Source organism: Corvus brachyrhynchos, unplaced genomic scaffold (assembly GCF_000691975.1).
Source record: "Corvus brachyrhynchos isolate BGI_N302 unplaced genomic scaffold, ASM69197v1 scaffold293, whole genome shotgun sequence".
Lineage (NCBI taxonomy): Eukaryota > Metazoa > Chordata > Aves > Passeriformes > Corvidae > Corvus > Corvus brachyrhynchos.
In genome coordinates this window covers 1,473,941-1,487,622 of record NW_008237410.1, presented here as the reverse complement: position 1 = coordinate 1,487,622, position 13,682 = coordinate 1,473,941, and the positions used below count along the sequence as shown (strand labels likewise).

General features: G+C 37.0%; 1 protein-coding gene across 1 annotated transcript in view; it reads left to right on the top strand.

The window, feature by feature from the left end:
- Positions 1-13,258, top strand: part of RMDN1 (regulator of microtubule dynamics 1) — a 21,647-nt gene extending 8,389 nt beyond the window's left edge. The window contains exons 2-11 of the mRNA XM_017731042.1: positions 3-48; positions 590-701; positions 3,385-3,472; positions 4,422-4,581; positions 5,230-5,319; positions 5,969-6,024; positions 8,085-8,172; positions 9,523-9,553; positions 10,870-11,003; positions 13,065-13,258. Of these exons, the coding sequence (XP_017586531.1) occupies positions 3-48; positions 590-701; positions 3,385-3,472; positions 4,422-4,581; positions 5,230-5,319; positions 5,969-6,024; positions 8,085-8,172; positions 9,523-9,553; positions 10,870-11,003; positions 13,065-13,103 (844 nt within the window). The 3' untranslated portion in view covers positions 13,104-13,258. The remainder of the gene's footprint in view (positions 1-2; positions 49-589; positions 702-3,384; positions 3,473-4,421; positions 4,582-5,229; positions 5,320-5,968; positions 6,025-8,084; positions 8,173-9,522; positions 9,554-10,869; positions 11,004-13,064) is intronic.
- Positions 13,259-13,682: the final 424 nt, after the last annotated feature.

Below are 13,682 nucleotides of genomic sequence, written 5' to 3'. Positions count from 1 at the left end.
TCTTGGAATGCGCTGCCCAGGGAGGTTGGGGAATCACCGACCTTGGAGGTGTTGAAGGGAAGACTGGACGTGGCATTTAGTGCCATGCTCTGTTTGACGTGGTGGGGTTCGGTTGTAGGTTGAACGGGGTATCTCAGAGGCCTTTTCCAACCTAGTTCGCTCTGATTCCCACGGGGTGTGGCCGCCGCTCGCCCCCGCGGGGCCGCTCCGCCGGCATGAGGGAGGCGGGTGGAGGCTCCGGCATCGCGGGGCGTAGCGAAGGACTGCTTTGGTTGTGCGAAAACAGCCCTGGGCTCGCTTGAGCAATACGGGTTTGATTTTTGCTTCTAAACTTGTGTTTGCTCCGTATTTACGGTTTATATTCAGTCTAGTGCTGTGTTCGTGTTTTCGGGTGTAATCGTGCGCTTCTGTTGAATGTTCTTCAAATGTACTCGCTTGAAGTGGCGTTTTGTCTTACGGGGTTTTTTTAATATTTTAAAGTCTTCTCTTTGCTCAAAATCTGAAATATAACCAGTGATACAGACAAGAAAAACCTTTTTTATCTCGGAGTGATAATGTTCATTAATACCTGTCTTATGATCCTACACAGGTGCTTAGAAAAGGCCTTCAGAGGGGGGTTGTCCTTTCAACAGGGTCCTTTTTGGTTTATGAAGCTCATAAGCTGATTTCTGGCTTCGCTGAGGTTCATGCGAGCTTCAAAGGTAATATTTTCAAATTTTGAAATATGTTGGTTATTCTGATGTGAGACTTACAACTTTTAGTGCCAGAATTATAGCGGGAAATGGTGTAATGCTTTTGATTTTTTCCATTAAGACTGCATGCAGTATCATTTCATGACGAGATGCTTTTGAATTGGGTATGAGTAGTCTGGTAGCACTTCAACAAGTGATTATTTCAGGTGTCATGGAAAGCACATCTAGTCACTCATCCTGTCAGGGATAGAACACATGCACAAGGTGGATGATAACTGATTTGCTGTCAAATCTTTAAGTAACTCTTATTGAAAAGATATGGGTCTGTTAGGAATGCAGACCAAAACTTAATCTATTTCTAGAAGTTTTAACTATTTCATGTTTTCAGTATGAACACTGTGATTCTTGTTTAATCTAGTTGAGCAACACCAAGATAGCGCTTCATACAAAACTGAGAAATGTCTTCTATTTCTCTAACAGTAAAAAGGGGGAAGCAAAGCCTTGCTTCACTTACCGGAGAACAATTGAACAAATGGTAAAATGTCTTTTCACATCCTTTCAATAAGGATAGTCTCACTGCAGGAAGGACAGTAACAATATCTTAAAAGGGAATGTTGTTGCAGACTTAGAACTTGTCTGTCTACATAAGGATTTTCAGAGTCAGCCTGACTGAATGGAGAATGAGCATAAACTGGATGTGCGCTCACTGCATAGTTGAGGTAGTAGCCAGGTCAGGTAACCTCTTTCTCTGTGTCTCAAAAAGAGGAACATCTTAGATGTTTATGCAGATAGAAATAAAAATTTAGACAATAAATTTTTGAATGGATAAGGAGCTGTTTCATGTGCTACAGCAGAAGGAGCATCAGTGAGTAGATTTGAAATAGCTACTCAGTACACAAATAAGAAATAATAATAATGATGAATAAAGAATTCATCATTTGTCATGAGGAATATAAATAACACCACTTAGTTGCCTTTGGTCTTTTCAGTGCTCCCACATGAATCTGACATTTACATTGCCAAGAAAAGCAATGCTAATGGGCCTTCTATACAAGATGTAATAAGTATGGTGAAAATAAGGGTAAAATAGAAATACCTGAAAAATAAAGTAATAAAAGCATAATTTGCATAAAACAGCTTATGGGAGATGCATTCAGAAGTTTTGAGTTCTGATCATTTAGTCATTAGATACATTAGTAGTGTTCAGGTCAGCAAGCAAACATAATAGTTCAGTGAAGATTATACTGAAGATGTACCACAAAGCTCATTTTGGACACTAAAATCCAGAGTCCACATAGATTGTTATCTTATCTTTGAAAGGGTTGAAAGAAGACATTTAGAGACAGCAAGGTTAAAAATTATCCAGAATGCACTGATTTATATTCTAGGATCTTTTTGAAATGAAGAGGAGGCTTTTGTGTTCAGTAGCCTTCAATGTTTTGCTTCTTTTGTAAAGAAAATGTGCTGCCTTTAAATGTGGCTACCATATTTAGTAGGTAACTTGAAAAAGGAAACCTTATAAACATGATTAATTTTTTTGAAAGGGGTTAGAGCTTACGTTTGACTTCTAAGTTTGATCATGGACCCAGGCATAATACCAAAGAGACAATAAGCATAGGTAGAAGGTCTGTAAAAAATTAGACAAGGTTTTTGACATAAAAGGTAATTTTTTAATGCTTTAATGTTGGAAGAAGAGTAAACTCGAAGTTTGTTCTTCTCCTGTACAGTTACATACATCAACAAAATTACCTATCTGCTTCCCTTTGGGTATTTTTCCATCTAATTCCATCTTTTCTCATGCTATAATCTTCTATAGTGTGGTGTTTGATAATTCTCTTTCCTATATGCTGTTCCAAGTACTATATTAATTTATGTATTATTATATTCATCCAGTTGTGGAAATTATATTCCCCCACCACTGTTGTGTTTCAGAGTATTTTCCAGAATAAGAAAGTCTCGTAAAAATAATGCTACTTAGTTCATAAATTGATACTCTAGAAAGCCAGTTGTGATTTTCAAAATTATTTTTGCTTTTAGTATCTTGAACACATGGGAGTTTCAGTAGGTGAATTGCATTTTTTGGGCTTGTATTTGGGAAAATCCTAAGGACTTCAGTGTGAAAACCTTTAAGCAATGTTTTGTTTTGGCTTGTGAGTAAATAATGGGACCCACTCAAACTGCAGTAATATTCTGGCAAAACTGTGGCGCCATATTGAGAATGAAGAATATTTTTAAAAGTTGGGGTTTTTTTCATTGCTATTGTAAGATTTAAATTCTCTACATATACTAATGAAGGGGTTTTGTTGCTCTCAACTCTACTTTATTTGCCCTCCTGGTCCATTTTCCATACTTTATTTTTCTTTTCTGCCGTTTTCACATAAGTTAAAAAGTAACTTATTTGTAGTAGTCTGATGCACTGAGAAAGACACCCTGGACTGTTAAATCTGTTCAGCATCCAAAGCTGTGTTGCTGAAAGCTGTTGTAGTTTCACTAGAGAGGCACTGATTGTCATCCTCGTTGTGCATTGTATGTCTTGCTTACTCAGTCCTGCTGTAAGTTGTTTGCAATGATGGCCTAAAAATGAGCTACATCATTTTCAGCTAGGTTGTCCTGATCTAAAATGTTTTGGTGGTAATGTCCTAATTAACTATAATTTGTTCTTCTGTCTCCACAATTTTAATTCCTTCCTAAGTGGAAGATGTGATAGAACAAGCAGACTACCTGTATGGGAGTGGAGAAACTGAGAAGCTGTATCGGTTGCTGGTTCAGCATAAAAATAGGTACTTCACTGCCTTGTGACACTACTGTGGCTTCTTTTCTGTGCTCTTCTGTATCAATTTTTCAACTAATAGTCTCACTGTGGAATGCTGGAGAACCTATTTTTCACCCTTATGGAGTAGGAAAGAAGGACTTGTGATCTTTTTCCTCCTAATGGAAAAATGAATGAAGGAAGAGCTGGTAGTTGTAGAAAGTGAGGGTTAACCCTCAAGTTTTTCAGTCCTGCTTGTTTGTTTTGTTACTCTAAAAATCCCTTAAAATATACTGCAAAAATCCTGAAAGACTTTAAAGTCTCTATTAAATTAGTAAGCCAAAACTAAAATGGTAGTTACCTAAAGTATAATGAAGTGTAAGCAGTGTTACATAACAATATGTTACCAAAATAAAACTTAAGATCCTTTAGCTTTGACTATAACCTGCCATACACCATTTGATATGGTGATATAAATAAATACATAAATACACAGATTTATGTGCTGGTGGTATGGCTCATCTGGTTTTTTTCAGTGTTTTTCTAGGAAGGATTTAATAATTTAAGTACAATTAGAGGAAAAAAAGATGCATAATGTTTTAAGTATTCCAAGTAGACATCAATACAAATCAGCAGAGTGCATCTAGCTAAGAGCAGAGTAGCCCTCCTTTTCCTTCTGGTGTTTTGAGTGGTACCATTGGGGTTTCTAAATCTGTGGGGGTTTTTTGAGAAAACAAAGATCTTTCCTGCAGATGTGTTTGCTTTGCAGACCAGAATGGCAGAGCAAAGGTATTGTCAGACAGTCTGTAATGGTGGGCTTTCATTTGCTGTTTGGTACCTTGGGGCTGTACATAGCATAGCATGACAGATGATTCACTATTGTCTTACCACCCACTTGAGATATACTTTGAAAGACTCCTTTAAGACCTTTGCTTTGTTTCCAATTGCTTTAAAACATCAATGTTTCTGTTCCTAATTAGTGATGATGCAGAGTTGTTATGGCGGCTGGCACGGTCGTCACGGGATCTGGCTCAGCTTGGTAGTACTTCTGCAGAGGAGAAGAGACAACTGACATATGACTCCCTTGAGTATGCAAAAAAGGCACTTGAAATAAATGAATCAAATTTTGCAGCACACAAGGTGAGCCGTGCAAAATAACTGAAATCTTGTCTGTTGATTTCTGCTTATAGAAAACAGAACAAATGTCATTGTGCTGTTTTAGCAAACTTCAGCATAATTTATCTTTTCAGTTGAGAATGAGTGAGACTTCTAGTTCTTCCTAATGTTTTTGGAAGATCTGAGTTCAGACTTTTCCAGGGGAACTTCCTCTAGGGAAACAGAAACTGATGCAGTGTGTGCAGGACCATGGAAAGAGGTGGCTGATCAGGGTGATTACAGCTGATGTAATTAGCTCCTCCTGCCCTGATGTAGGCTTAAAAATGTTGTACATCTCACATTCAGCATGCGGTTCCTGGGCTTTGTAGAGTTTCACTGGAAATATTTCAGGCCTTGGCTTCATTCTGCCCTTTTTTTTTTTTTGTGCTGCTTTACTCACAGGCAAAGAGGTAGCAAAATGTTGCCTTGGCATCTTGGATCAGAAGAGGATGTTTATTCCCTTACACATGAAAACCAGCAGCTTGCTCTGATATTGATTCAGTTGTTCACAATAAATACCTACTGCTTGTTGTCATCTGTGGTGGTGGCAGCTGTTCTGGTTGCAAGCTTTTTAAAATGTACTATTAATATAGTGCTCTGTTAAATGTTTTGGTTTTGTTTTTTGAATTACAGTGGTATGGAATTTGCCTCAGTGATGTTGGAGACTACGAAGGAATCAAGACTAAAATTGGAAATGCTATTGTCATCAAAGAGCATTTCCAGGTAATGCAGCTTTTTGCATATGACAAGATTAATGTGTCCAATATGTAGATTGTGTGACAGCTGCTAACTGAGTTTTGGTGAAAAACCAAAAGTGTACTTCTGTTCAGACTTCCTAGTTCACTTTGTTCTTTGGGTTACTGTGACATATGCTCCAGAAATGCCCCAGAAACAAGGAGTACAAACTCTCTCCTGCAGTAAACTACGTTGCTTTAGAAGGGAGTCTTGAAATAGCTGAAGTGCTTTAGACACCTCTTAGGGCTAGATCAAATGTAACTGATATTGAGAAATGGCTGTGTGGCTGTCCTTTTAACTGTGGATTATGTAACAGTAAAGGACAAATACTGGAGAAGATCATGGACTACTAATTTTATATCACCAGAGATTATATCAAAATCTGAACATGCCAAGTCTCAAATGCAACTTTTAGTAACCTACTAAAGAGAAGTGCTTAGACATCTGTCAGTGTCATCAGATTTTTGGAGCTGAGCTGCTTTAGTTGTACACTGAATAAATAGTGTATTGCCTTGAAATTCTACACACTATCAGTCTGGTTTAATTAACAGTAGGATAACAAGTTTTAAATATATTTTAATCCACGTATTAGAACAACTTCTTCACATGTTGTGTTGCTTTTTTCTCCCCTCACCAGAGAGCCATTGAACTGAATCCAAAAGATGCTACAACAATTCATCTTATAGGGATTTGGTAAGATGTATTTTCAAACTAAAGTTAGCACATGGCAAAGAAAAGTGCAACAGTTTAAGATACCTTGCATGAATTGCAGAACTACTTGGAATAATTTAGAATGTGCTTGTAATTGATACAAGCATGAAAACATATTGAACAGATATAAGACATCATGCCTTGAAACAGTCTAGCTGTTAATTCTTATGCAGTTCAAAAAGATGAAAAATAATTGTTCATTTAATTTATTTGTATGGAACTATTAAAAATACATTTTGCAGTCGTTAAGTTAGCTACATAGAATCCAAAGTGGGCATCAGTGATAGTGAGTAGTGCTCATTTTTTCTGGAGTACGTGAATCGAGTCAAAACTCAACACTGAATTTACCTTGAATTTCAGTGACAGCTGCAACTTATTACAATCTGTGATAAACTATCAAAAGTGAGATGTATTCCGAAAATATTTCTGTTATTATCTGTCATGATACAGTATTTTAAAAGTTATGTTAAATAAAGGGAGCTTATATATTATGTATTAAACAAAAATTGTGGAAATTTAATTTACTTCTCAGTGAAAATAGTACTAAGAATTACTGTTACATAGCAGGCAAATGGACTGGAAATAGAACTTTCCATACTAACCAGGGTATTCTGTGTAAGTGGTGTGATGGAAAGCAATATAGTTTATGTGTTAGTGAGAGGCTCCAGACAGCACTTTTGGTTATTTGCTTGAAAAAGACCAAAGGTGTTACATTGTTTTACAGGAGATTTCTATTGTAAGATTGAGAGGTTGAAAAGAAAGAAAGGCAATGTATTTTCACCTTAAAAATATATTAAAAACCACAGTCAATTTCTCTGTCATTTTTTTTGACTCCTGAGTATCGGAGAAAATGACAATCTACTGCTCCAGAGGTTTTTACTAGTTTAGAAACTTTTTTTTTGGCATCCACCATTCATTTCCACATGATGTAAGAATTGCTATAGTCCAGATTTCTAAGCATAAGTATATGCTCCCAACTGACTAAGCCTCAGGGTCCATTTTGAGATAGGAAGCTTGTTCTGAAAAGTACTTAAGACATTGTTCCTAAAGAAAATTAGAAAAGATGATCAGAAATGTGCAATTAATACTGCTTTTGGCTCTAAAATATTCCCATGTTGTATATTTAAATGTACTCATTGCTGAATTCCAGAGCCATCTTGATCTAAAACTGGCATTTAGTATCAGCCAGTTCTTGAGATTTTTCTCCTTTCTCTTTCTTATCTGTCCTGGACTGAATCTCTTTTTGATTAGGCACATCTAATGACACAATTTCAACTCAGACTGTGTATTCCATGTCTCGCCCCCCTCTCCTCCAAACATTTACAGTTACTAATTTTTCACCTCCTCTAGAATGCTCTATTTTACACAGTGAGTAATAATTGTAATCTCATCATGGGAGGCTACTAAAGTGAATAGCATTGTTTAATGTTTACACCCAGGATGTTCTGTGCACTTGAAATGCTTCAATAAAGCTGTTTAATCCTTCCAGCACCAATAAGATAGGTGACTGACTGATTGATTACCTGTGTTATTTAGTAGATAGAAAAACAGCATAGCATGGCTTAGCCTAGAACACAGTGGTTTGATTCTTGAATTTATTTTCATTCTTATAGATCAGAGTCTCAGGAATGTACTGCAGATCTACTTTGTATTAATAATTGAGAAAAGCAAAGTAGTGTTGAGGTAAGGCAATGACATTACTCGGTTGTGCTGTTTTTGCAAATACATTAGAACAAAACACACATAAATCATTCAAGCTCAAAATCTGTCTCATGCTTAGTAATTGTCCCAGTTTTAGCTAATGTAGTTAGTTCCCAGTAAAACACACACCAAAACTTCTTTAGTAGCAGCTTCAGACATCTTGTTACTTTCTTGTACAGATGCGAGAACGTGCTTATAGAACTTGCAGTGTGTCTGCAGTTTTGACTCTTGGAATCAACAATTATGACATCCAGTTTTTATGTCCAACAACAATTATGAGACTGTTGCTCGAAAACAAGAGAAATGTGAATTTTAGATACAAACATGTCTTTTTGCTTCAGGTGTTACTCCTTTGCTGAGATGCCATGGTACCAAAGAAAAATAGCTGCGACGCTGTTTGCCACACCACCAACCTCCACATTTCAAGAGGTACAGTATGAAAATGTTTCGCAGATTATTATTCCTCCCAGAAAGCTAATGATAGACTTTTTACTTATTTTCCTGACAAAGCTGGCCTCTGCTTATGGAATAAGCATAGAGTTGTGAGTTTACAACTGTCAGTAATAAAATGAGAATATAACAGGACAGTAAAGGATATCTAAAAACATAAAAACCTTCCATTTTCTTCAGCTTTATTATGATGATGATTTCTATTATTTATAAATTGCTACAAAGAAAAAAAAACCCAACCAAAGAAACAATTAGCACACACAGAACAGTGAAAATTATTTCATGTAGTTTGTGCAATAGAAAATAATAAGCTATAAGCTATATGTAACTTAGTTTGTATTTACTGTCATGCTCTGTTCCAGATAACTGTCTGTACTAGTCCAGTGCTGATGATTTATACAGTGGTGTTATGCCATGTACTTATTTGCTAGCTCTAATATAATTTGTCTCCTTATATTAAATGCAAAAAGCAACAGCTTGCTTTGTTACTTAAGATGAAAAAATACCTTTTCATTCTCTGGCCACATACGGTGTGGAGTTTTTTCAGTTGAAAGTAGTTTTCTTCATCTTTTCTATGAAGATTTCTGCTGTTGTACACCCTAAAACATGCTATCCAGATGTTTATCTTTTAAAATAGTGTGTCTAAACCAGTGTTTATCTAAAGCAGTGTGGATCTTATTTAAACACCCGTACATATATAGAAACTTGACAATACAATTGGTAATAGAAAAGTTTGCTGCAGCTGTTTTAATCTTTGTTTGTTTAGAGCAACCAATAACTGTTTTGTTCTCTTAAAGTGCGGGGGCAGGAGTCACTAGAAAGTAATTGTAGAAGACTGCTTGCTGTTACACAGAAGGCAATTTAAGAGCTGATTGAAAAAGAAAGAAAACTTTTTAATGGAATGTCAAGCTTGTAAGTTTTGCTGAAAAAACACTCTCAGAAGAATACAGAGTGTCAGCCAGGATTTCAAATACTACCACAATCATGCCAGTCCCAGCATTCAGTTCTGTAGCACTTAAAAGTCGTTGAAGAAGTAAACTTGTACTGCTAAGACTTCTGCAGTTTCAGTACAAAATCTGTTTTGTAGATATGTCCGCACTTTCAAGTTCTGTGAGAGCTTTTTCCCTCCAACTAATACCATTAGGAAAAGGTAGGGATGGACTGAAATTTCATATATGCTGGATGGGAAACTAGTTGAAAATGTGTGGATATCATAGATCCACACATTTTCATAGGAACTCCTTCTTCAGGTATGTGCATAAGGCTGTAATTTGACTATTGTGTTGAGTTTATTCTCCACTTTAATGAGCACAACTTTGTCTTTTACAGGCTCTTCGTTACTTCCACATGGCAGAAGAAGGTAATACTTGTGACTTGTTTTGACTGAAAAATATGTTAGGATTGATGACTTTTCAGTAAAACTCTAGCTGTCAATATCACCTTAATTACTGTAGCCACCAAACCCAAAACAGTAGCATATGATCAGCTGATAAACGTGGTGGGCCAGTCAGCACACTGCGCTGTTACATTGGAACATTTTATCAGAGATACTTAAAAATATGTTACACACTTTAAAAAGTATGTTACACACCTAGTATACACCACTTACAGTGTAACATGAAGGTTTTTTTCAGAGTAAGTATTAAAGTGAAATTTGTACCTTCCTGAGAATAAAGTACTCTTTCTCAAGGAATTCAACTGGAGTGCAGGGGGGCAGAAGAAATTAAAAAAGGGAATTCTGTGTTACTTTTTCAGAATTTTCTTAGAGTTCAAAAGTTCTCTGTTTTCTAAATAGAAAATAGAAAAAGCAGAATTTCTATTATTTCAGAAGGTATTATGATCAAGAGTGCCAACCTGACAGTTAAACTGTCCACATGATATAAAATAAAAAATGAACATGTTATTTCTCCAGGAGTGAAGCCATAAGCAAAACTGACTAGCTGAAAGATAAAGGAAGACAAGGGAAGACGGTGTTCTATGAAAGATTTGTACATAGTTAAATCAGTGAAGTTCAAAGGAAAAGCTCATAGTGTGTCTTCCCCTGGGTGTCAAGTAATGCAGCTGTGAACTGGAACAGTGAACTTCATCTCAAAATTTGCCTCCAAAACACCTCCATATGTTTTGAAACCTTACCTTAAATCCAGCAGCAGGGAGAGCCTTTGCTATAAGTATGAACAGTAGACAAGACTACTCTTTAATAATGAATGATGCTTTATAAAAGCAAGCTTTAAATATTTCCTTAAAAAATGTTTTGTGTAGATACAAATAGTTTTGTTTTCTTCTGTGCAGCAAAAACTAAGCTGGTATCTGCATGTGCTAGGAAATGTGCCCTATTTTCCCTTGCCTTTACCCGCTAAGCTGGTTGCATTGCGTGTTGTATGTGCTAGGTCCAGAGAATCCAAAACCTGCAAAGCAAAGCTGTTATGCCTTAAGCTCACTGCTTTGCTCTTTGTGAGGAATCTAGTGTTATTTATTACATTAATTAACAAGCTGCTAGTTAGTATAATTGCTTATGAGACCAAAATCTAGCAAGTGAAAGTTTTACATTGGCTTCCTTCTGATCCAAAGCCAAACTACTCTGTTTTCTGAAACAAGTACCAAAGTATAGTATATAGTATCAAAGTATAGTATGCTGCTAATTCTCATCTAAAGATTTTCATACCTGTCTCTATGCAGCTGATCCAAATTTCTACAGCAAAAATTTGCTCTTTTTGGGGAAAACATACTTGAAGTTAAACAATAAGAAGATGGCTCTTCTGTGGTTAAGCAAAGCAAAGGAGTATCCTGCACAGACAGAGGAGGACAAACAGGTAGGAAGTTAAGAATTGTAGTAATACAATCATATATTGTACCCAACATGTATGACATCATGGCAGTGGAATGTTTTGTAAAATTAACTCAGAGGAAATTATAGTTTAGCACCTATAATTCAGAATCACATCAACACCAAAAAATTCTAGTATGTTACCAGCCACCTCTGAAAACAGTGGTTGGAAATAATTTTGTTTTAGTCATAGTAGAAAACTGTTATCCTTTCTTCTTCATGGTAGTTTCATATTGCTAACAACAATCCAGCCTTAGCTGTGTTGCTGAAGTTCAGGCAGGCACCTGCACTAGCCGGTTTCTATGTGAACAGATTGACCTTTCATATGCCTGAAATGGGTAAGGTAGGAATCACAGTTTGGAATAGCTAACAATCATGTGAACACAAGGAAGAAAAGACCACAGATGTACCAAACCTTAACATTGCAGTCCTTCCTAGGCCCCTAGGGAGAGATTCAGACAATCTGAATAAAACAAATTAAGGAAATGTGTCTTGGACAGCAAATCTAGCAAATGCTAGATGACATGAGTCACTTAATTACCCTTTGAAACTGCACAGAAGGATTCTGGTTTGGAGGGTAGGCATCTGCTTCCTACATAAACATTTCTAAGTACTTCCAGGAGAGGTAATCCATTAGGTTTGTTCATACCTGGTAATGCATTCAGTATAAACCAAAGCAGGTGAAGTTACCTTTCATAAACAATCCTGTTAACATCAGGAGTAACAAAGCCTCATTTCCAATTCATTTTTCTTATGGTTGATAGACTTCTATTTCATTTAGCAGTAAGCTGCAGTTGAGATGCACATTCTGAATGTCCATACAACACTCTGAATGTCCTAATCGTAAGAAATACTTTTGGTAGGATTTTGCATTTCACACCTCAGAAAAAACACTACTGAGGTAGTGTTTCAGAATCCCTCTGGAGATGCTCTAGTCAGCCTCAAACTGTTTCTTCCAAAAGTGAGTTCCTTTAGTAACATCTTTCAGTGGAAATATGAGTGTTACATTCCTCCAGTGCCTTGCAAAATGTTTAGCAATTTAATAGCCTAAAGGAGTAGTGGTCTCAGGTGTGTGTGAAATTGGTCAGTTCTTCTGACAGTTACTAGTAGCTGGAGGCACACTTGAAACCAGTGATCCCAAAAACTTGTCTTTCTTTAGGAACCATACAAAAAGTACAGTGAGAAGTGAATTCTGTGCAGTAGCCAAGTTGTTAAACCACTGATCTGCTTCAGCTACTTGTGGCCTCCCAGTACATCTACTTCCTAGTATCTTAGAGGGGTGCAGAGCTGCTGAACTGAGAAAGGTGGTATTCTGCCCGTTCTCTGGGTGAATGTGTACAATGCAAAATTCATTGGGAGTTAGACTTGATAGTCCACTATGAAGGAAACTGGCCTGTGCAAAGACATTTGAATTCTTGTCTCAGCATAACTAGGTTTTCTGAACATTTACCGCAGATACTCAGAGGTATCTGGCCTACACTGTGTGCATGGCTTGCTGTGTCAATACCAGAAGTTTGTTGGGCTGGAGGTTTTTATGTGGTTTGAGGAGGCAGGAGAGGGTGTTGAGAATTTTTTGCTGTTTTGTATGGTTTGTTGTTGAGGGGTGTTTAATATGAATGTTAGAGATCGTATTAAAATTTTGTTAGGTTTTAACCAGAAACCTTAGGCAAACAGAGCCTCAGAAATGGTCTTGCACTTCTTAGTTGCTATCCAGAGTGTTGAAAATCCTAGGTTGGTTGGGTATGGTCAGAGGTGGGACAGCTTCCTGCATGCTGGTATTGGACTGTAGCAAATCAAGAGCTAGTATCTGTATTCAACAGAAATAAACTTCATTTATATAGTAAATGAATTACACTGAAGGCACTTAAGTGTTTTATTCCTATTCATGTTTCAAGTATTGAGCATCTTGAACTACAGAAGAAAAATGACTACTCCTAGGAGTGTTCTGAATTTACACAACTGCAGTGAAACATTTGGGTGCTTGTGAGGAAAGTTTTGCTAGAAGAGCCTGTAACTGGCACTGTTATGTTACATTTATTTCTTTCAGGTACAGAAAGAAGCTTTGGAGCTGCTTAATTCTATATAAGAAGAAACAAGATAATGGGAATTCAGTGCTTCAGGTTTGAGCAGCATAGGAAAAGCCCCAAATACTACTTTGGTTTATTGAAGCTGTTAATCAAAGTATAGCCCAGACCTTCTATCTCCCTCTAATTTCTATTAAACTCTGAACTGGAAGATCTGTTTCGTTATGTGATCCTGTTTGTTGATTTACACGGGAAGGAAGGGGGCTTCATTCACAAGCAGGGTCTATAGTTAGACAGAAGAGGCTGGGAGAGTGATTGCATGGATTTTTAATTAAGTTTTTTACACTTCTAAACTACAAGTTATTTATGAGGAATAACAAGAAACATGACTAGCATGAGTTTAAAGAAAGGAGGGACAAGGTCATGACATAATTATAATCCTGAATTTTTTTCTACAGTGTTTTCCTGTGAGGTTCAATGGCCTTCAAGAGTAATAGATGCTCCTACAGATTTATCATTAAGGCTGCACATATTAATTTCAATACTCTTAAATGTTGGGGTCTCCTCCCCTGCCATGGAGCCCTGGGAGAGGGGCCCTGGGGGGGAGACACGGGGTCTCCCTGCCCCTGGTCAGTCTCATT